Source organism: Dreissena polymorpha, chromosome 14, assembly GCF_020536995.1.
Source record: "Dreissena polymorpha isolate Duluth1 chromosome 14, UMN_Dpol_1.0, whole genome shotgun sequence".
NCBI lineage: Eukaryota > Metazoa > Mollusca > Bivalvia > Myida > Dreissenidae > Dreissena > Dreissena polymorpha.
In genome coordinates, this window is record NC_068368.1 from 63,992,749 (window position 1) to 64,016,536 (window position 23,788).

The window sequence follows — 23,788 nt, forward strand, 5'->3', positions numbered from 1 at the left end:
ACGCGATCTGCAAAGTGAAACTTGATGCTTACCTAGACAATTGTAACACAGCTTGTCCTTTTTGACTACGCTTATTCGCTCGGAAGGGCTGCAATATTTCGAACATTCTGTGGGTTTGTGTTTCTCGTGACAGAATGGACAAGAAAATGTTTGTTTCTTCACATTCAAGGATTCGCTCTTGTCGAATTTAGCCTTCTTAGCGTGGTTCGTCCCTGCGTAGAATGACGCAGTTTTCATGAACTGGGCGACTTCCGGATACGATGCACTTCTGGCTTCCATGATGTCGAGCTCTCTGTAGATAGCGCGGCGGAGGTCACACAGCTTCCAGTTAGTATCTCCTCGTTCTCGGGCCAGGTTTCGCTTAATGTCTGCCGGTAGCTTCTCTAATATAACCGGAACAAGCAGATCGCCATACGTGTCCTGCTGTTGGCCGATGGATTCCAAGTTCCGGATGTGTGTCTCCATTTTGTCATAAAAACTTCGAACACTCTGCAGGTTGTAGAGAGGAGCCGGTAATTGAAGCAGTGCCTGCATAATTGCGTGGGTGATTTTGTGTTGCTGTCCATATCGTTCTTTCAGCAGTTCAATAGCCCGTTTGTAATTAGCGTTTGTCAAAGCGAAACCATCAATAGTTCTAGACGCGTCGCATTCCAACGGAGATTTCAGGTAGCTAAACTTCTGAATGTCCGATAGATTTGTATTTAAATGCACAGTTGTTTCAAACGAGTCCCAAAATGTTTGCCATTGTAAAATATCACCATTAAATGTAGGCAGAGAGAGTTTCGGAAGTCGGTGGTACTGTGAAGAGTTGGAAACATACGAAATATCACTTAGCGTTTGGCTGTTGTTCTGTAGGTTTAGTTGTGCATGTTTCTCACTGATGGGTTCCGCGGAGTGGGCGCTTGGTGTGTGAACCGAAAGTTCGGATCGCGGCATTGTAACGACACTTGAAGATTGGAGGCCGCCCTCTTTCTCACTTCGTACCGTGCGCAACGTGCGAAGTTTGATGTCGATTTCCAACAAGTACGCGTCGGTGGCTAATATTTCCTCTTCAATGCCTTCTGTATCCAATTTTGACAATATGTCCTCGGTGAGCAACGAAACTTGCGTGATTTTCTTCTCCAGAGCGTCGAGTGTGGCAATAAATTCCATGAGCGATAGCGTATAGGCGTCTGTCAGAGTGTCCAAATATCGCTGAATAACCCGTTTATTGCCATCTCGGAGCGTTTGTAGTTTTTGCAAATTCATTCTCGTATTCTTTTATCTCACGGCACCAATGTCGGCGATCGTATAGTTATTGCAAATGTACTTGAAAGAAACGTAATTCAATCCAGGTTCGACCTATTTATTTGTACGTTAAGGCAACAATAACAACAACAATAGTAGTGACGTCTATAATGACGTTGCAGTTCGCGCAGCGACGTCATGCGACGTCGCGCCAAATTACGACAGGTTCCGCTCAGTTAGACCAGGGGCAATCCTGTCTGCTAACGGGACCACGAAACCTTTCTTGACTGTATGGTGGACAGGGTAGCTCCTGACCGGACTGCGGGGATGCGCAGGCGGGTCTTGAGCAACGCTCGCCGCGAATAGCATAAGACTCATTTCGCATATCGCGGCTCATATGAAATGCTTGTCTGTTGTTTCAGACAATGCGGGAAGGACTACCCAGCGGACACCGTGATTCTGCACCAGTTCCCTCGCGGACCACGTGCGCCGAGCATGTCCGGCTTCTGTCTCAAACTAGAGACCTTCCTACGTATGACCAACATCCCCTACAAGGTGCGTTCGATCTTTCAAGTTTTCAATCTCCACACAGAGATTACGTTCCATGCTCTGACATACAATCTCCACGCAGAGTTGTCGTTCCATGCTTTAACATACAATCTCTGCTATCACAAGAAAATTAGCCGGTAGAATCCGCACAGGCTAATCAGGGACGACACTTTCCGCCTAGGCTGTATTTTCGTTTATAATAGACTTTACTTAAACGAAACATTCCATATAAGCGGAAAGTTTCGTCCCTGATAAGCCTGTGCGGATCTCACAGGCTAAGCTGGGACGACACGTTACTCACGTGCATGAAGCCAAGTTTTCCAAGATCCTCAAATCCTTACTCTTGCCAGATTCAACAGAATTCTTCGGTGTCATGTGGGTGATGTTCGAAATATTTGCACACGGTGAGATCTTAACGTTCACGTACACGTGGAGGCTTTCAACAAACGGAATTTCCGGATTCACTTGATTTGATGTGTCGCTCATTGATAAAACTTTCACGTGCAAAATGAAAGAAAGACATATTTAGATTACCGTTGAATTCATTTAGGACCTTCTGCGCACCGATATGAAACTAGAAAATAATATATATAGCTTCTCTATGCATCGCATTTGTGTTGGTTAATATTACTTAGCATATAACACTTACAGAAAGTGTTTACGCAACGCTTCAGCTTTCAAATTTTATGCGGTTGGAAGCAAACGATTCAATTGTATCCTGATTAACGAAGTTAATATTGAACTTAATATTTAATGCATAATGTACATTGAGTTGCATTTACTTCTTGATTCCACTTCTACAAGTAGCATTATGGTCACATGTAATTGTCAAAGAATTGAAATTTATGTTGGGGATGCAACTTTAGGTCAAGACAGCTCACTTAAATTGCGTCACCGTGGCTTCGACAACGGTTTTATGTGTGTAAGTGTTTCGTCTCATTTTTTGTTTATTTTTTAACAAACAATGACACGTGAATAAGTGGCTGTGTCATTGAATACGATTTTAACCCTTTCGCGCTCAGAAGCAATGAGGAAATGGCGATATTCCCCCAGCATAAAACCAAAACAGCCCAAAAGTAACTCGTAGGCTGTTGAGGTCTCATACTTTTTGCTGCTCATTAGTATCTTAGGGTTGGAAATGAGGGCTAAGTATCTTGAATCTATTCAGAAAGGTCTTTAAGGGTTAATTTACCTCATTACAGAACGAGCTTGGCTACAAGACAGGCCCCAAGGATAAGTCGCCCTGGATCGAGTATAACGGTGCGACCATGGGGGACTCGCAGATGATCATGGAATACCTGAGCGAGAAATGTCAGGTTGACCTTGACAAACACCTGTCCGACCACCAGAAGGCGCTGGGGCGGGCGATACGGGTACTAGCGGAAGACCATATGTACTGGTAGGTGGTTTTAGCAGCCCGGGGCGGGCGATACGGGTACTAGCGGAAGACCACATGTACTGGTAGGTGGGCTATACGGGTATTAGCGGAAGACCATATGTACTGGTAGGTGAAGACCATATGTACTGGTAGGTGGGCTATACGGGTACTAGCGGAAGACCATATGTACTGGTAGGTAGGCTATACGGGTACTAGCGGAAAACCATATATACTGGTAGGTGAAGACCATATGTACTGGTAGGTGGGCTATACGGGTACTAGCGGAAGACCATATGTACTGGTAGGTGAAGACCATATGTACTGGTAGGTGGGCTATACGGGTACTAGCGGAAGACCATATGTACTGGTAGGTGGGCTATACGGGTACTAGCGGAAGACCACATGTACTGGTAGGTGAAGACCATATGTACTGGTAGGTGAAGACCATATGTACTGGTAGGTGAAGACCATATGTACTGGTAGGTGGGCTATACGGGTACTAGAGGAAGACCATATGTACTGGTAAGTGAAGACCATATGTACTGGTAGGTGGTTTTAGCAGCCCGAATATGCTAATCAGTGACGACACTTTCCACTTTAATGGAATTTTTAGTTAAGGCAGTGTTTTTGTTTAGAAGAGGATTCCTTTAAACGATAAATTTCATTTAAGCGTTAAGTGTCGTCCCGGATTAGCCTGTTTAGTTCTTAAAAGCTCATCAGGGACGAAACTATGCATCTATGCTGGATTTTTGTGTAGATGACAATTTATTTTAACGAATAAAACAAACGAATAGTGATGTTCCTGATAAGCCTATGCAGTCTGCTTCGACAGCATTTCCGTTTAGAAGAGGACTCGATATTTAAAACTTGGAATTCCATAACAGCGGCAAGTCTCGTCCCTGGTTAGTCTGTGCAGTCCGCCTACATTGATATCCCGTTTAGAAGAAACCTCTTTAAAACGAAGAATTCCATAAAAGCTGTAGGTGTTTTCCCTGATTAGACTGCGAGGACTGCACAGGCTAATCAGGGACGACATTTACACACAATCATTGAGGCCAGTTATCACAGGACGAGGCCCATATGTATGTTTTATGATACAAAAAGTTTTAAATGACAAAAACGTACGCTAGAATTACGGTAGTGCCCCTTTAAACAGAATCGAAGTTGTTTTTGTTTGTAAACGAAGTGGAGCTTTTAAACAAGTTAAAGAACACTCCATGTTAAACGCACTGCGGGAAATCACGTGATCACAAAAGTACATCCTACGAACAAAATGGCGGAAAAAGCTCTCGCTTAATGACGAAAATCAAGGTATTTTCATATTGTATAATATCTAAATTAATGATAACTATGCGCAAAGTACCCGCTTTGTCTCCTTATGTGCTCTGGTAATTGTCGTTTTTCTTAGATTTCTGTAGTTTCATTCATTCAGACACAATAAACAATGAAAATTGAACATCGTCTGAACATGTTTTATTTGGACGCGTTTGCTATTCAAGATGACAAACAAACAAATAAATACCACAGTTTTTGCTTTCAAACATTTTTAGAATATTTCGTTCAAGGTTTTTTCACGTTGTTTAAGCTTTTTTAGATCTGTGGCGAGTAATTTGGAAAATAGTACATCGGCTGAACGTTTTTTGTTTTTGAGTACATCGTCTGAACGGTTTGAGTACATCATCTGAACTGCTTCTGTTTTTACTTTTAATGCGATGTTTATAATAATAAAATTGTAATAACATCAGTGATCAACCAATAACTTGATTTATAACGCTAGTATTTTTTTAATTTTACTACAAAAATCAATAGGCAAAGAAATTCTTCATGCCCATCTGTAAATGTGTGTTTATTCAATGTGTTAAAAATGTATTTGCTGTTATATTGTCAACTGTATGCTATTATATTTAAATTTCAGAACTGAGATCAGATTGTACTACACAAGGTCCAAGAAGACTTTACCATGTATGCCAACAGCAAATCGAATCCGGTAATGTTCTCTCTACATATCGATGGGCAAATAAATTAAGCCCTCAATATGAAGTGGACAAATTACACTGGATTGCTTTTGATTGTTTCATATTGGGAAATATACAACACTGAACGGAATGAAACAAGCTTCGGTAAGGGCAATTTTATAACTGCACTACCATGATCACGAATATTTGCGCTTAGGTACAGCTGGCTTGGTTTGGAACCGTCACCCGACACGAATCTCTGTGCAAGACTGTTATCCAGCGCACGTTATAGGGAGGTCGACGCCGAGGCCGTCAGAAGAAAAGCTGGATGGATAATGTAAGAGTGGACATCCCTTTCCGGCATGGATGAATTACTCTAAGCAGCACACAACAGACCTGACTGGAGAAGGATTTCTGTATTGTTGCCCCTAATTTCTCTAAACAGCCGAACCGGTCAAGGGATTGATGAGAAAATTATCACAGTGATATGACTATAATAAATCTTGAGAATGACTGTGATAAATAATTTATTTAAACTTACAGTCAAATATTTTAATTTCTTAACATGCCAATCTATGTACTGTATATGAGCATACTCTTTACCTCTCTGACTATGACATAACCAATACAAAGCACTGGAAATTTAGTTTAGTGCAAATAAAAATTACATTTGTTACATAAAACATATAACGTTTAGTTTCTTATTTTTTAGCTCACCTGAGCACAATGAGCTCATGGTGTGCTTTTAGGATCACCATTTGTCCTTAATGCGTCGTCAACATTTTTCCTTGGTAGCACTCTATAGGTAACATTAATTGCTTGATTGTCATGAAACTTGGTAAGAAAAGTTGTCCCAGTGATATCTTTGTCGTGTTCGAAATTTGGTCAAGCCAGATCAAAACCTAGGTCACTTTGTCAAAATAAAGAAAAATATTGTTAACACTAGAATACACATTTATCGTTCAATCTTCTTGAAACATGGGCACAACGTTTGTCTTAATGATATGTCAGCTTTCTTTGAAAATGGTTCAGGTTCGTTGAAAAAGATGACCGCCAGGGGGGGGGGGGCATATTTGCTCACATGGCTATAGTAAAACCTTTTTTACACTCTAGAAGTCACATTTATACTTCAATCTTCATGAAATTTGGTCCGAACATTTGTTGTTATGATACATCGGCTTAATTCGAAAATTGTTACGGTCCGTTGAAAAACATGGCCACTAGGAAGCGGGGCAGTTTACCTTGTATGGCTATAGCAAAACCTTGTTAACACTATCGTTTATAAAAAAATAGTGCTGCACTGATGTTGTCTATTGGAACTTATATCTGACAATGAAGAAAATACACAAAACACTAGTTGTAATGAACCACATGCTGAAATGTACAAATGCATAATTTCAACATTGCGCTAGGCTATCAACAGCAGTATATTCTGATAGGAAGACATTCATGTACCGGGTATAATAGATATAAAACAGATAATAAATATAAAAGTCCTGAAAATGCTTTAATCCAGTAGATTTCTCTTGAAGCATCATAACTTTTGTAATGTGTATTTGCTGTTTTTTGCTAATATCTTATATCTGCCCCCCCCCCCCCCCCCTATCAAATTGGGCACATGTCCGGTAGGAAGTTATTTGATCAGTTATTTAGCTTCAATAAAATATTTTACTTCCTGCGTGTGGCAACTTCTGACCCCAGTCAAGATTAAATAACACATACATGTATTCGAGGGCCTCTATATGATGTTGCATATAAAATATAACACTAGGTCATAATGACTTCTTTATAAACATTAAATTTTATTTCATGACATAACATTAACATAATTTGTATTTGGCATAAAATAGCACAAAGCATTCTTAAAGCATTCGGAAAGTCTATAACAATGCATAAAATTAGTATTTAAAGGAGGTGGTAGAATCTGATAAGAGTTAATATTTGAGAGGTAAATATACACATATTTTATATCTTAGATACATTAGTACTAACTATTTTACGAATATTTATCTCGTTAAAGTGTCTGCTTGTGTTGTACTGTTCTCATAGCTTTGAGATTCACACGATATCGATTCCACTTAACTGTTCGCTTTTCGTTTTGACTGATCAATTGTTAATGTTTAGAAGAAAATCTGATTCAGTAGCGTCATGAATGCCACGGCATATTTTTCGCAAGATGGCTGCTGCTCAAAAATAGCAATGCTTTTCTTTGCTCGCTTTTTGGGTGAAGATACTTTATACAATAGTGAACAAAATGGTGACTTAATGGGCGTTAACACAGGTGTAATTTATTGCAGACAAGCTCCAGTGTGACATGCAGTTGACGAAATGCATTTTGGTGTAACTAATCGTATTGTTTGCGATGTTTTCAAGCGCTTTCTCTTCAAGCGATGAAGCGATAGACTTGACTTTTGGAGCATTCTGAAATAACAAAACAGCTATATATAACAGACATCTAATTATACCAATTTATTTTATGACATCAATATTTTATCTTCACAAAAATAATTATATATCGCTTACCACGTATATGTAATTCAGACTAACATTTACATTTAATATTATAAACTACATATATTATTGAAGCATTATATTTTGAATAAGTTCTCACATGCGCCAAGTATGTAAAAAAGAAATTTCAATGCGCCAAGTATGTAAGTAAAAATGTTAAGTTCAGTTTAGTTTTACTGCAAATTACATTTTTTTAAATATAAATATGTGAAAAGCCAAGGATCTTTCGTTCAAATGAATTACCTCCTATAACATTATTCTCATGATTATATATATATATATATATAAATAACTACCTATTTCGAGCGTGACTTGTATTTAATTTAATTAATTTAATTAATTAAAATTAAACACTATGTAAACATGTAAATATAACACAGGATTTTGTGTTTTCTGATCATAGAACGGAACGTCATTTGGACGAAAAATCGCTTGGCTGATCACTGATGTTATTACAATTTTATTATGATCAACATCGCATTAAAAGTAAAAACAGAAGCAGTTCAGATGATGTACTCAAAACCGTTCAGACAATGTACTCAAACAAAAAACGTTCAGACGATGTACTATTTTCCAAATTACTCGTCACAGATCTAAAAAAACTTAATCAACGTGGAAAACCTTGTACGAAATATTCTAAGCATGTTAGAGAGCAAAAACTGTTGTATTTTTTTGTTTGTTTGTCATCTTGAACAGCAAACGCGTCAAAATAATGTATTTTCAGACGATGTACAATTTTCATTGTTTATTGTGTCTGAATGTTTGAGAAAACTACAGAAATCTGAGAAAAACGACAATTACCAGAGTACTTAAGGATACTAAGCAGGTACTTTGCGCATAGTTATCATCAGAACAGAACATAATTTTTTATTTTGACTTAAGCATAACAAGCTTATCGTCATATACAAATACATGATAATGTTACAGACATGCGTGTTGAATATAAATAATAACATTGTATAAATTACATTCATCAATTCATAAATCACTCATCACTGGAGAGTGAGAGTGCTCTAATTGCAAGTTATAATGTGACATGGAATACATATAAAAACATAACCACATTTGATACATCCATGGTTAACAAACAACATGTACCAAGCAAAGTACACTCAATTGTTAGTATAAGCTATAGTTCTTCTTAACAATCATGTGATAATAAACAAAGTGTTATCTCTTTTTTTTTGAAACATGATATACAATAGATGGCTAACTTTCTAAGTGTCGTTTTTTTACTACTATTAAGGAGTTTAATAAATTTGAACATACTAGGTCGCTTGTAATAGAATTCTGGGATATATTTGATTCTTTCTTCTAGGTATAACGGACATATTAGTATGAAATGGTACTCATCTTCGATATCGTTACAGTTACACAATTATCATCAATTTAGATATTATAAAATATGAAAATACCTTGATTTTCGTCATTAAGCGAGAGCTTTTTCCGCCATTTTGTTCGTACGATGTACTTTTGTGATCACGTGATTTCCCGCAGTGTAAACGTATCGGTATATTTAACGAAAATCATCATGCGAAATCGGAAAATAATTTAGTGTTTGTAACGCTTTTCGTCAAAAACTTGGAAAATACTTTGATTACTTATACACACCGTTTATGTTTCTCTTTAATACTTAAGCCTTCGTGTCGCAGAGGTTGCGCCTTTGCTTTCAGACGGTCCAGGTTCGAATCACTGGAAATAATGGCAATATTGTTCATTCAACTTTTTCTATATATTATGTATACGTTAAGATTATTAAAAAAGTATCATTTATAGATTTGATTGCAAACACATTTCATTTTGTAAATACGAAAATCTGTCCCTTTAATAAACAACATAGGAAACATGACAAAGCGCTGTTTGAAAAAGATACCGTGTTTTGCAATCGACGCATTAAAAGTCAGTTTCGACGAATTCGGAATTTGAAAATATGCCCTTTAAGAATAGTTCAAGAGAGGTATTGTGTTTACTATGAAGTTAACGACAGGTAACGATATGAATATAAACCATGATATAGCTCACTGGTTTTACATTGTTTAAGTTAAAACATGTTAATACATAGTAACATTGAGATCTGTTACTCACAGCATTACTGGTGGCATACATAATTTACTTTAACACTTAAATCATAATTATCTACATGACCGGTGATGGCATCGTAATTATGGTCATTTCATTTGATGGCATATTAATTCTCTCTATTCCGGGTGATGACATAATAATTATCTCCACTAGTTGTTATCATTATTCTCTCCCTTACCGGCGTAACTTCATAGTTCTGTCATGTACCGGTGATGGCATCATAATTCACTGTCTTACCGATGATAAAATCATAATTCTGTTCATTTTCGATAATGACGTCATAATTCTGTCCAATACCTGTGATGACATCATAATTCTGTCCATTACCGCTTGTTGCGCCATAATTATATCCTTTACCTGTTATGATATAATTTATGATCAAACAAGTAACATCTTCATAAAGCACTGGTATGTTGGTTCTGCTAGAGATGTGGGTGTTTCACAGGGCGGAGACAAGGGCGGAAGCTTTATCATTACTTAATAATTATCTCCATAACTGTTGATGACGTCACAATTGTGTCCATTGCAGCTGATTACGTTAACATTATTTACCTTACCGGTTACATTGTTTCCACAGGTTGGTTCTGCTAGAGAGGTGGGTGTATCACCGGGCGGAGACTAAGGCGGAAAAACTCACCAAGTTGCCATCGCTTTTCGTCTGGGAGATTGGCAGACGAACAAATAACCAAGCGCATGCGCAGGGCCTTGGACGCCACACTCAACCGGAAGTGGAGAGACTGTTGCGTGAAGATTTGAAGGCTATTTCTGATTTCTTAGGTATTTTGGGTTTACATACAAATAAAAATAGAAAACATGGTCACATATTAAAATATTTGTAGACTGCGGGTATTTGAATCTTTTACGTAAACACACGAATTATAAACTCTTAAAATGGCTGTAGACTGTTAATTATTGGGATCCCTTAATAGAATAAATTATTCGGGTTAATTTTGGACTTAAAAAAAAAAATCCGTATCATTTATTGTTTGGTGGCATTATCGCCATATTATTTTGTTGAATTGTTCAGACTTAAATTCCCCCAGGAGACAAGAAGTTCCTATTTGGTGACGACGCATGCGCCGTGGATTGCGCCGTGTTCGGTCAACTGTGTCAGGTGATGTGGCACATTCCCAGTGTTGTCACCGCGAAGGCGTACCTTGAAGGTCTGTAGGAGAAATGTGGAACCAGACTTTAGCCCGTGTTATCAAACATCGTGCAAAAACATGAGCCTCGTTCTGGGAAAACTTGACCTAATGCATATGCGTAAGGTGTCTTCATAGATAAGCCTGCGTAGTCTGCACACTTTTTCGCTTTTCGCTGGGTACGAAGGACCGATATGAATACGAGTGGCAAGGTTAATAACAATAGGAATCGAGCTTAGGTCTGGTAAAACAGACCTTAATGCTTGTGCATTAATTTTCGTCCCAGATTAGCCTGTGCAGTCCCAGAACGAGGCTAATTTTAAGTACGACTTACAACTTTTCTAAATTAAATAGCTATAAATGAACTAATTTCACGTTAATAACTATATAATTTCTCAATTGTTGTATACAGACCAGAACACGTGAACCGCAACTTTCTGAGACTCGTTAAAATGAACCAAATCAAGTATTACCTACATCCCATTTTGTATAAAAAGCTTTAGGGACGTAGCTCGTAAGTTACTAACGACTAGCAATCTAGTTACTATGGTAACAACTTATCTTTTTGCACTTTAAATTTGTCGACTTGTTGCGAGTCAAAACAAATTAACTTAATGGTCCCCAGCTCTTCCAAGCTAAACGGATTCAAAGCTTTCTGAAATTAAACACACTTCAAATCTTCTCGTCGAGCGTGAATGGAAAGCATTTTGATATTTACCAAAAAATCACTGTTAGGTTTAAGAATTGGAGAGTACAGCTAGAAACAGACGCGAATGCGAAAAAAGCCCCCATCCCCCAAATTAAAAAAACCCTCACAATTTACTTTGAGTTGTTTCAAATTATTTCTTACTTTCTATTGCATGTTTTTTTTTTATTGAGAAAATGTAAGGTTATGGAAGTACCTACCTGCTAAATGTTGACTTTTAAAAACTTTCAATGTTGTTTTACATCAAATTACATAAGAATGTGTTTAAGTGTGACTTTGTTTCTATAAAAATGAACCTTTGTTTCAGAGTCTTTGCCGAACTTGAAAAGTTACGTTGAGCGCATGCGCACTGCGTACTGGCCTGACTGGGACGAGTGTGTAACCGACTGCTTCACAAAAGAAGCGACAAAATAAACAGACCCGACCAAATAAAAATATTTTCGTTGCTATGAGAAATTGCTGTGATTTGCCTTTCATCAAAGGCTCCACAGGGTACATAAATATCAAACAAAAAGCAAAGTGGCATATTATAAATATTAAACAAAATGCAAAGTTGCATATTATTAAAATGCCATTAAGCAAAATTAATAGGGCGGGTATTCACAATTATGTTTTCAATTTGTAAACACAAATATATCATCTTTAATATTTAATGTAGCTTGTGTGGTATTTCTACGATTTTGTGTTTAAATTTGTATGTTAGTTATGACGTTTTCTTGACCCATCATCGCTCATTTTCATTACAGGTCGTTTCTCTTTTCCCTAAATTAATTTTTAAATCAAATGAAATATCCTTATGTTTACATCCTTATGTTTTCATAAACACAACTTTATATTGTTTAATTTAAGTCCGTTTACTGTAAAATTGAACCATTATGTGAGCATAGTCTTGTCTATGTAACTATGTGCAATATGTGCATAGCATACGGCGTACCTTAAGGAGTTTAAACATCCAGGAATATGATATTAACAATTTAGAAATTTCAAATTCCCACGCGTGTGAACAATAGAAATAGAACAATTTCATCAGCTTTGCTCATCATTTGAGATCGGTTTGAAGCTACTCGCCATACGTCCCGAGCCTCGAACATCTCATTAGGCTAGTTAGATATTCCTTTATTTATTGAACTAATAATTTCAAAACAAAACCTGTATGCGTGTGCACATTTCTTGCATCAACTTCAAAGAAGTATTTTACGATCATGCGAAATAATATCATATAGAAGGAATAGTTGTTTCATAGCGCATTTTTATTTGTTTTATGAAAGTTTCATTGCCTTTGGCATTTGTTCGTTTTAAATGTTTATACCGTTTTAGAATAGTTAAGTTGACCATTAAAATACTGATACAATATTATGCTTGCATGGTATTCTGAAAACTTGTATTAGTGGAGTTCGATGTGTAATGTCTAATAAAGTTAAGTATTGTTTTTTAACGGAATTACTGTACCAAACGCTCCGTGCTACTGAACGGTTATGACCGGATATCGGTGACCTGCACGACTCCAGGCCCGTGTTCACAAAATATTTTTTTGCAATCGAAAATTGATTTTGCTTGTCATTGAAAATGGATTTCCAATGTAGTTGATAGGCAAAAATTAAAATCGATGCCAGTTAAAATCGATTTTTGATTGCAAAATCGTTTTGTGAACACGGAGCCAGGAGTTGCGATGGCAGACTGACTGTAAACTGGTATATTTTAATGCAGCGGCAACTAGGCATACACCGTTTTAATTAGGGATGGCAAAGTTATTTGAATATTTGAATATTCGCTTGAATGGTCAGTATTCGAATATCAGAATTGATATTCGCATATTCGCATTTTTTCCAAACGTAATTGCCCTAATATTTAATGAACTGCGGTCCGCTTATCTATTGGCACCCGAAATCATTTGGGATTAACATGTTTGATGTGACGTTCTTGGTGTCAAACTGATAACGCGGCCCGTATTAGCGTTGATTGCGCAATGCCAAGTCCAAGTCCAAAATTTTATTGCATAAACATTATACAATGTTACAGCACAATAAATAATAGTGAAATGGAGAAGTACAAAGTCAACAGAACATACGCCAAAGTAGTTAGCATCACATATCTAGCAATAATGGCAAAAGTGAAGCATTATACATAAAGTATTCGTAAATGAAAAGTGAGGTTGATTTATACTAGTGGAAAAAAGTATATAAATGGTGTCTTTATAATTAATCAGTGCCTATTCTCAATTTATATATATTATTATTATATATAAATTTGGCAATATTATATAAGCTGGTACTACATGTTGATTTCAGAAGCAATTCGAATTTATTTAGGATAGGCCAGTGACTGTAATAAGGTTTAAAATATTTAATTGTGAGCTTCTTATACATTGGGCAAACAAGTAATAAATGGTATTCTGTTTCAATTTGATTCATGTTACACGATCGACAGGTTCGTTCATTCACGGGCATGTTCGTATATCTGCCGGTTTCAATAGCAAGTTTATGCGATGATGTTCTGAATCTAGCCAGAGAAAATCTATATTTCTTTTCATGAATTTGTTGCAAATATGGCTCTAATTTGAGTTCTTGTTTAACAAGAGAATAATAATTTAGTTTAGAAGATGAATTTACCTGGAGATGCTAGGTTTGGTGATAACTATCTATAATTCGCCTTTTGACAGTTTCAAGTGTTGTTAAATCTAAATGTTCTGTGTTCCAAATATCCCCAAAACCATAAGTTACTAGACATTCCCTTATATTTGATACCCAATTGATTTTGTCATTAGTTCTGTTCCTTAGCGTATCTCTCTTTAGCATGTTATACACCTTTTTTACAATGTGATCGTTCGGCATATTTATCAGTTTATACCAATATTTTAGCGCATTAATTTGACGACATACATGAAAAGGGATCCCACCGAGTTCTCCGTACAGTGCGGATAAGTTTGTGGATTTTTTTTACTCCAAGAAGTGATCTATAAAATTTAGTATGAATTAATTCAATGTCTTTTGCTTGATGGAAGCCCCATATTTCAGAGCAAAAATTAAGAATTGGTGCAACAATGGAGTCAAATAGTTTTATTCTTTGCTGGGTTGGTAAATCAATTGCATCAAATACCTGAAATAATTTACTTAATGAAAAGGGTGCATGTTGTGCTATCAATTTTAGGGATCTGAAAAGTTACCATTTTTGAACAAGTGTATGTCTAGGTATTTGAACGAACTTACAGTTTCAACTAAGGTATTGTAATTATATAGCTCAAAATTTGTAGCCCTTCCTCTTTCAAAAACCATAGCTTTTGTTTTTGACCATGCATCACAATAATTTTGAACATCTTTTAACATAATTTTAAGTGTTTCTGGTGATTTGGCGAACAACACCATATCATCTGCATATAATTACAGAAAAATCTTCAGAGCATCAATGCATACCATTCCTGTAAGGTCGTTATGGGAAACATTATGTATAATATCATTTATAAAAAACATGGCTAACAGTGGAGAGCTGGTGTCTCCCTGTTTGACACCGATTGAACAATTAAAACATGCAGAAAGTGAATTTTTATAACGAACACATGATTTTACAAAGTTGTACATAGTTTTTAGTGCGTTCACATAGTGACCGCTTACATTTTCTCTTAGAAGCTTTTGCCATAACATGGTATGATCGATACTGTCAACAAATTGTTGATAGTCTATAAAAACACAATACAGTTTTTCTTTTTTGCTTAGAACTTTTGTGATAATTGAATGTAATATGAATATACAGTCAGAAATTGATTTTCCTTTTTGAAATCCGAATTGATTGGGTAATAATGTATTATGTTGTGTGGACCAGTTTTTCAATCTATTCAAAAGTATTTGAGAGTATATTTTTCCAAGTATGTTAAATGAGGTTATACCTCTGTAATTTTTGGGGTCATTTGCGTTACCTTTCTTGAAAATAGGGGTAATGATTCCTTTCCTATGGAAGCATAAACCTGCCCCTTTAAGCTGTGAGTTATGACTTTCGACTTGTGACGTTTGGCTTTCGACTTTTGACTTTCGTCTTGTTACTTGTGACATAATTCGGAGAGTTTTTTTGAATGAAATATGGCAGACGAAAACGCTTTATATTCTATAAAAGTTTTCTTTTTTTTACTTAAGGTACTTTCTAACATAGTCTCTTCTTAAAGCATATTCTTATCATCTTAGTTAGCTGCGACTGGAAGGTTGCTGAGCATCTAGTATTGTCGACTGTGATGTCGTATTCAAAATGTTAGTGTTATACAAAGCCCTCTCACGTGTAGATTCTCTTAACATTTAATATTTCTATGACTTATAAACCACTTGATACATTTGAGGGTCGATGGATTTTTCAAAATATATTCCTATTAATATGTTGCGAACAGTGTCGCCCCAAAACAAAGATCTGGGTCGCAGAATGACTGAGTGGTTTACACAATTTACTTGTGATTGGAGGATTTGTTGGTAGTCCGGTTTAAAACTCTTCTAGGTTTGGGCTAACTGGTTTTTCACTTGTCAAGAAATTAACACTTATCCTGTAAGATATTCAAGAGAGTGTCTATAAGCATCAACCCTTCTGCACTATCAGTCCTAAATATATTATGTTTTATATTATCCAAAGCAAACCCTTGACATGCGTGTTCAAGTTTGAAACACACAAAATTCATCAACATTTCATTTAAAATATTAATTGACACAATGAAAGAACATAAAATACCAGAAATCATGTTGTAATGTTCATAAATTATCCTGACTGTTCACATTATTTTTATGTTATATTTTTTCAGATATTGACTATTAACGGCAATCGAAATAAAGATTGGGCTCATACTATAAATAATTTTGGCGCTTTTTGACGTGGTTATATGTGTTGTACCAACTTATTTGACAAAGAAATATGTGAATCAAAGATTTGAAATTATTATTGAATATTTCAAAATTTTGCTTATTCAAACACACCTTGATCGAATTGCTCAAAATTGGAAAAATCAAACGATTAGACCCAAAAGAATAACGAGCTCAATTATGGAAAACCTGACGTAATGTTCCATTTACCAGATCTATTTGATAACCAAGATTTCGGCACAAATGTTGATATTCAAGACGTAATTTGCTTCAACGAATGCACTCCATACCGAAGAACAAAAATAAAGACTTTAAAGAATTGGCTCAACTCCTGAAATTGGGTTTGAAAATGCCAAATGACGCTGATACTGCCTGCACCCAACGGTCTGCCATCCAGTGAAGAAACCGATACTCCTGTGAGAATATGCTAGGAAGATAAACAGCGGCAGCCTTTTTCTACGGAACTCATACGGACTATCGTCATATAAAATGACAGTGATTTTTTTCTTTTCTGTAAAATTATGATATTATTCTTATGTTGATATACACAACATTTGTTTATGTTATCGTCTCAAATTCAATAAAATGGCTGAACGTTATAGTAGTAGCGTACTTATACATGTTGCGTATACATGTATTCGCAATACATATTTCAATCATGCTGATCTCATTGACAATTAAGACTTTGATACATTTATTTGTTTTTTTGCATATTGAAAAAACACAAATTGCATGAATGTTCTCCCATTTTCAAGGCGTTGTTTTATGTGCCTAAAACTTGGGCATTATCGAACAATGGTTGGAGAATACGGAATGTAGCATATGTTACAGTAAAGCAGAATTTTTAAGGAAAATAATCGTTATTAAAAAAGATGATAGTTTTAGGTCAAAGCACACTGATAAAATTCTTGTTTAAAGACTTTGCCCTTGTTGTCACAGTGACCTTGATCTTTTGACTTTTAAAAAGAAAAATGGGCGTGGTAGAACTCGTGAAAGTGCATTTACTCACAAGTTTGAAGGTCCGAGGTCAATGTCATTCTTAGAAGTCAAAGGTCAAATTGTTATGTAGTGTATCGTGTCTCGAATATTAGTAAATCAGTAATGATAGGATTTTCATATAACATGGCAAAAATTTCACTTGTACCAGATGATGTGTCTTGAGCATCACATAGATTTCTCGCATCACTAAGAGGACAAAGACCCTTTTTTCCAAAACATGTTTTTTTGCAGAGTAACTGATGATGGAATATTTAAATAGCCTAGCAAGAATTGCACGCAACACCAAGGTCCCTCTTTCTAAGGCTAAGGTCCCAGAGGCCTATTGTCAAATTGTGGTGCAATTGTTTGTGTCATGTTGACACAACATCATGGACAGTAGTTGGACGCGACTTCCTATATGAGATGTATGTAAAGGTGTTTCGTGTTCTGGATGACAAGAAAAAGACCTCAGAGATTTCAAATTTATTTTGAAACCAAAAGGAACATATAAACAAAGCAAGATGTATGACATTTTAAATCTCACTGATCAAACCTAAAACACATTTCAAATTTGGACTTGGGAAGCAGTGAAGTAACTTATTTGCCTCAAATATTTGACTAGATTGGGTCAAGGCTAAGTCTCAATTGAGTCATGGTTAAGTCTGAATTTGGTCTGGTTAAGTCGAAATCGGGTCAATTTTAAATCTGGATTGGGTCAATGTCAAGTCTACATTTGGTCCTGGTTAAGTTTGGATTGGGTCAAAGTTTAGTCTGAACTGATTCATGGTTAAGTCTACATTGGATCAAAGTCAAGTCTGGATTGGGTAAATGTTAAATCTGGATAGGGTCAATGTTAAATCTGGATTGGGTAAATGTTAAATCCGGATAGGGTCAATGTTAAGTCTGGATTGGGTAAATATTAAGTCTGGATTGGGTCAATGTAAAGTCTGCATTTGGTCAAGGTTAAGTCTGTATCAGGTAAACGTATAGTCTGGATCGTGTCAATGTTAAGTCTGCATTTGGTCAAATGTAAGTCTGAATCAGGTCAATGTTAAGTCTGGATTGTGTAAATGTTAAGTATGGCTTGGGTCAATGTTAAGTCTGGATTGGGTCGATGTTAAATATGGATTGGGTCAATGTTAAATCTGCATTGGGTCAATGTTAAATCTGGATTGGGACAAGGTTAAGCCTGGATTGGCTCAATGTTAGGTCTGGATTGGGTCAAGGTTAAGAATAGGTGGGTTAAGTCTGGATTTGGTCAATTTTAAGTCTTGATCTGGTAATGGTTACGTCTGGATTTGGTTAAGTCAATGTTAAGTCTGGATTGAGTCATGGTTTTAGCTTGAATTGGGTCCAGTTTAAGTCTGAATTGAGTCAAGGTTAAGTCCGGATTGGGTCAAGGTCACAGTGAGGTCAAATTTTGTCATTTACTTTAAGTTAATGCCATACAAACTTCAAAGTGTTGAAGTTAGCAGTTTGGTGCATGATTGGTCAAGATATAAATACAGACAAATAGGACAGACATTATCTAACATAATATGCCTCCTGTTTACTGTTGCAGACAGCCTAACTATATAAAATATTAACTAAACGTGGCACAGCAAATGGCACAATACAAGTTATCATGAAAGCGCATTCAAACAAACAAACTGAAAACAATTTGCACCAAACTTTGAACTGAAAGGTACCGGTACTAACACACATGGAATAAATGAAACATTCTTTGTAATAATAAATTACTAGAACCACATAAATGAACACAAAAAAAACACAAAGTGCTATTTGGTTTTATGAAAAATTATAAAAACAAATATTATTCAAAGAATCAGTCAAAACAAATTATGTCAAAAAGGTAATTCACAAGTCGAAAGTCAAAAGTCACAAGTCAAAAGTCACAAGTCAAAAGTCATAACTCACAAATCAAAAGGGCAGGTTTATGCTTCAATACTTTACCCCATGACTCTGGATACTCATGAGTAAAGAATATACGGCTGTACAATGTTTTTAGAAACGGAATGATGATATCAATACTAGACTTAAACATTTCTGCTGCAAGTTCATCTATTCCAGGGCTCTTATTGTTGTTTTGCGCGTTTACCGCAGGACGTATTTCTAACTCGGATATTTCTTCGTCTAAGACTTATAAAAAATGTCGGTAATATTTATATGTTGGTGTTCATGATTTTTTACGGATGGTGACAGTTCACCGAACATTTCCCGGAAATGTTCACAAAGATGGTCGGTTGTGAGCGAATCAGCCGAATCAACAGTTTTTGTTGTACAATTTCTAATGGATTCCCAGAAGGAGCGCGGATTACTTTTGCGCAATGCAATATATACACTCTAAGAAACGCCCCGAACTGTTGTTTGCCAATGGGGTGCCAATTAACGGCTTCAATTGACTGGCGAATAATAATTCAGTTTCTGTGATCACAGTATGTACAGCCATTAAAATGTGTGAATTTCTCAAATTGCGCACTGCAATATACACACTCTCAGAAAGGGCCCGAACTGTTGTCTGTCAATTAGGTGCCGATTACGCAAGCGTTGTACCCCCCCCACCCACTTTTAACGAATTTACGCGAATCAAAGATATTATCCCAAGACAACCCGATCGTTATTTTAAAATTTCAAATATATAAACATTCTATTACATAATAGTTTTCCTTACATGTTTCCTTGAATATTTGGTGTACTCTGCATGCCTTATTGATATGTTTCTTTATATAGACGTACATGCTATCGTTACTTTTAAATTTCAAATAAAAATAAAATTCTATGACATTATTTTTTCCTTCTATTTTTGCCCGAATACAGTATCGGTCATAGTAATAGCCGACAGCGATACAATTATTTGATAGCAACGTTAATGAACAGCTTCGTATTCAGCAAACGTATATAACTTACAAAAAAATGGAAGTTAACACAGAACAAGTTTCACTCGTTTCTGATATATTTCGCCTAAAAAGGCTTTTTCAAAGTTTGTTTTTACAATTAAGCTACATGCTCCTACTATTTCTCAACACAAGAATTGTATAGTCAATTGTATTTATGTGTCAATTTATATTGAATATCCCTACTGGATACGAAACTTAGTAATAGAAGTTAAATCAATCCATCCGTTTTATGCGAATATTAGAATATTCAATTGAATGGATTTGCGAATATTCGAATACCAATATAGGTATTCGATGCCATCCCTAGTTTTAATAGTAGCACCTTTTTCAACAAAGTCAACCATATTTGCTGAAATATTATTCCTGGAGTAAATCCTATTTCTTAGATTCTTAAATTCGAAGACCACGTGTCATCGGACGGTCATCAAACGGAAACGTACATACGGACCATACAAGTTTAACCTCGACCTCGAGTGACCTTCCAACTGAATATAGAAGCACTAGTCGACCTGAATCATAGAGCAGACACGATCAGACATGTTGTTAAGGAACCAAATTCGGAAAGATAGCAGATAAAAACGGTCAGGGGTAGAAGTGTTAACTTAAAGTACAAATGTTTTGCAACAATGTTTGTCGGTTAGGATGAAAATCAATTCCCATTTCACAAAAGTATTTATATTCACTGTCCTTAAAAAGTAAGCGATTCATGCGGGTATAACAGAGTTTAGTATGATTAAGCTGGGGATAGTTACAAATGATTGTATACTGATCAAAACCTGTGTAACTTCCAAGCTTATGCTGAGACTATATATAGCTGTATATCTGAACACTCTTATTTAAACCAGAGTTCGTGCACAGAGTAAGAGATGGACGTTAGGCTGTTGTTCAACGTGAAAGTTGAGCTTTGAATGAACTGTGGTTCAACTCGGTGGTTGAACTATGGTTCACCTCGATGGTTGAACTGTGGTTCAACTCGATGATTGAACTGTGATTCAACTCGATGGATAAACTGTGGTGTCACTCGGTTGTTGAACTTTGGTTCAACTCGATTGTTGAACTGAGGTTCAACTCGATGGTTGAACTGTGGTGTCACTCGGTGGTTGAACTGTGGTTCAACTCGATTGTTGAACTGTGGTTCAACTCGATGGTTGAACTGTGGTGTCACTTGGTGGTTTAACTGTGGTTCAACTCGGTGGTTGAACTGTGGTTCAATTTGGTGATTGAACTGTGATTCAACTCGATGATTGAACTGTGGTTCAACTCGGTGGTTGAACTGTGGTTCAACTCGGTGGTTGCACTGTGGTTCAACTCGGTAGATGATCTGTGGCGTCACTCGGTGGTTGAACTGTGGTTCAACTCGGTGGTTGAACTGTGGCGTCACTCGGTGGTTAAGCTGTATTTCAACTCCAAGGTTGAGCAGTGATTCAGCACATTAGCTCAGCTCTGCTGATATTATATCAATCAACTGATTGGGAATGGTTCTAACCTACCTACCTTGTTTAGATATATTTGACAATTCCGCCTCTACAAGAACATGCAACTTATGCAGAATATGGTAAACGTGTTCTTATATAACCTTGCATCGCCATTACCTTCTTGGTGCACCCCAGAGTTTATTTACAGGTCATGCTGCGTCTACGCAACTGCATGAATGTACTGACCTGCCCCTGTGACATTTCATGCGAAGTTTTGAATTATAAGGCAAAGTAGATCGAATAAACCCAGGCTGCCCGGGAATTTGCCAAATATATTATTGTGGGGTACACACCAATACGCGGTGACCAATGAGACCCTAATGTCCACTCGTAGACAATTTCTTGTAAGGCTCATCAGCTGTGAAATTTAGCTGTCAAAAGGTACAGGAGCCATTTAAAACTATTCTATTGAGAAATGAGAACGTTTTTTCTGTCCAGCCAATGTTTTTGTACATCCTTAATTCTTGACGTCCAACTTTAAAAACACACATCTGCATTGATGTGATTTTTTTGTATTGCAGTATCAAGCCTAAGTCAATAACTTACATTTTCCGAAAGAAGAAGAAAAACTTGACAGTACTTTTGAATAAATATGCAATGTTATTTTCAAATAATTAAGTGATGCAGCACTGGAAGACACTCTGAAAACAGGGTTGTTTACTAAATAATTTACCATTGTCACTTCCAATACTAATTTTATGTGCTAGCATTCGCTGATTTCAATAACAACCTAGACAACAAAAAGTATTTATCACAAAAGGACTTGGTTCACGAAAGTACCTATTTGGCGCTTTATTTTCGGAAAAATCAAATGCAATGAAATGTATTATTTGATATTGTTTTTACGTTGTCTAACATTCGTTTATACAATAAATACAGAAACTTTTTGTGTTCGTCGTCTTTTACCAAAAGTAACATGATTGATTTTTGGCAGTATGTCAAAAATTTGTTTTTTAGCCAAAATGCTACATGTTAAGGCTATATAAAATGTGTTCCGCCACATGCTAAATCAAGATAATGAAGAACCCCATGATTGTTTAATTGATATGATTTTTATGTGACCTTACCTTGTTGTTGCTGTTGTTGTTTAGAACAGGCACCCACCGCGAGTATCCAGCCTTTTTTTTGTATAAACTATGCTTATCAAATTTTAATATTCTATAAGCACAATTTTATACTTAATATGTATTTTATCCTGGGCTTGGTTTTGTTCCGACTTTTCATTGCAAGTAACATTACGACTCGCGAAATTTCATTACACTTATCCTTAAAGCATTTATTCAACTTCTTACTCACGTTTGTGATTGGTAATATCTAGTGCATGTAATCAATTCCTACTTAGCCTGTTAATTTGTTTGCTCCTTTTTGCATTAGATGCCATTATTCCTTTTGCAATCGTAAAACTCCTTTGATTGAAATCACATTTTTGTCAGCCGTCAGCCATCTTACTCCATGTGTTCGTAACGGTTGAATTATTTCAAGTCAAGGTTATCAGCCATGAATAGAAAACGCCCGCATCATGTCATGGTATTATGCACCGCTCTTGTAAATGTCATAATTTAACTGCGCTCATGTTTAATTCTTATTTAAAGTCCAAGATGGCTGCCATTTGTCTGTTTTACTCAGTCCGTTGTTAAGTTGATGTTCGAATGTAGTTAAGTCGTAATGACGTCATTGACCAGTTATTTCGTCACCGACCACTTTTTGCCCATGTATTCTTGGTCATTGGCCAACAGTTGGTCAATAACCACCTTTCGACCATTTTTAGACCACTTTACGCCCCAGATTTTTAGTCGATCCCATCACAGAGTATATAAGGAGCCATTTTTTATGCTCCAAGTCAGTCTCGCCCAGTTTTTCTTATTGGAACCATCTCCACGTCACTTTTTAACAGAAATTTATCTTAAAATTCTTTCGAGTACGTGGTTTTGAATGCTATTACTTTTAAATGGTTTATTTTAATACTTAATACTAGAGTTTTACTAACAGTCTCACATAAAGAGTAACTATTTAAGCGTAAGCTGCATGTATTGTATGAATGCACTTGTGTTAATTAATC

General features: G+C 36.3%; 1 protein-coding gene across 4 annotated transcripts in view; it reads left to right on the forward strand.

Annotated features, from left to right (window-relative positions):
• The window catches only part of LOC127859042 (failed axon connections homolog), a 141,423-nt gene that overhangs the window by 14,247 nt on the left and 103,388 nt on the right, over window positions 1–23,788 (forward strand). For 2 of the 4 annotated variants that reach the window (XM_052396435.1, XM_052396438.1), the window contains 5 exons: window positions 1,650–1,782; window positions 2,979–3,175; window positions 10,280–10,479; window positions 10,746–10,865; window positions 11,858–12,203. In XM_052396435.1, coding sequence (XP_052252395.1) covers window positions 1,650–1,782; window positions 2,979–3,175; window positions 10,280–10,479; window positions 10,746–10,865; window positions 11,858–11,964 — 757 coding nt within the window. In that variant the 3' untranslated portion in view covers window positions 11,965–12,203. Of the gene's footprint in view, window positions 1–1,649; window positions 1,783–2,978; window positions 3,176–10,279; window positions 10,480–10,745; window positions 10,866–11,857; window positions 12,204–23,788 lie in introns of those variants that run through there. The other 2 variants (XM_052396436.1, XM_052396437.1) reach the window with 2 other exon arrangements.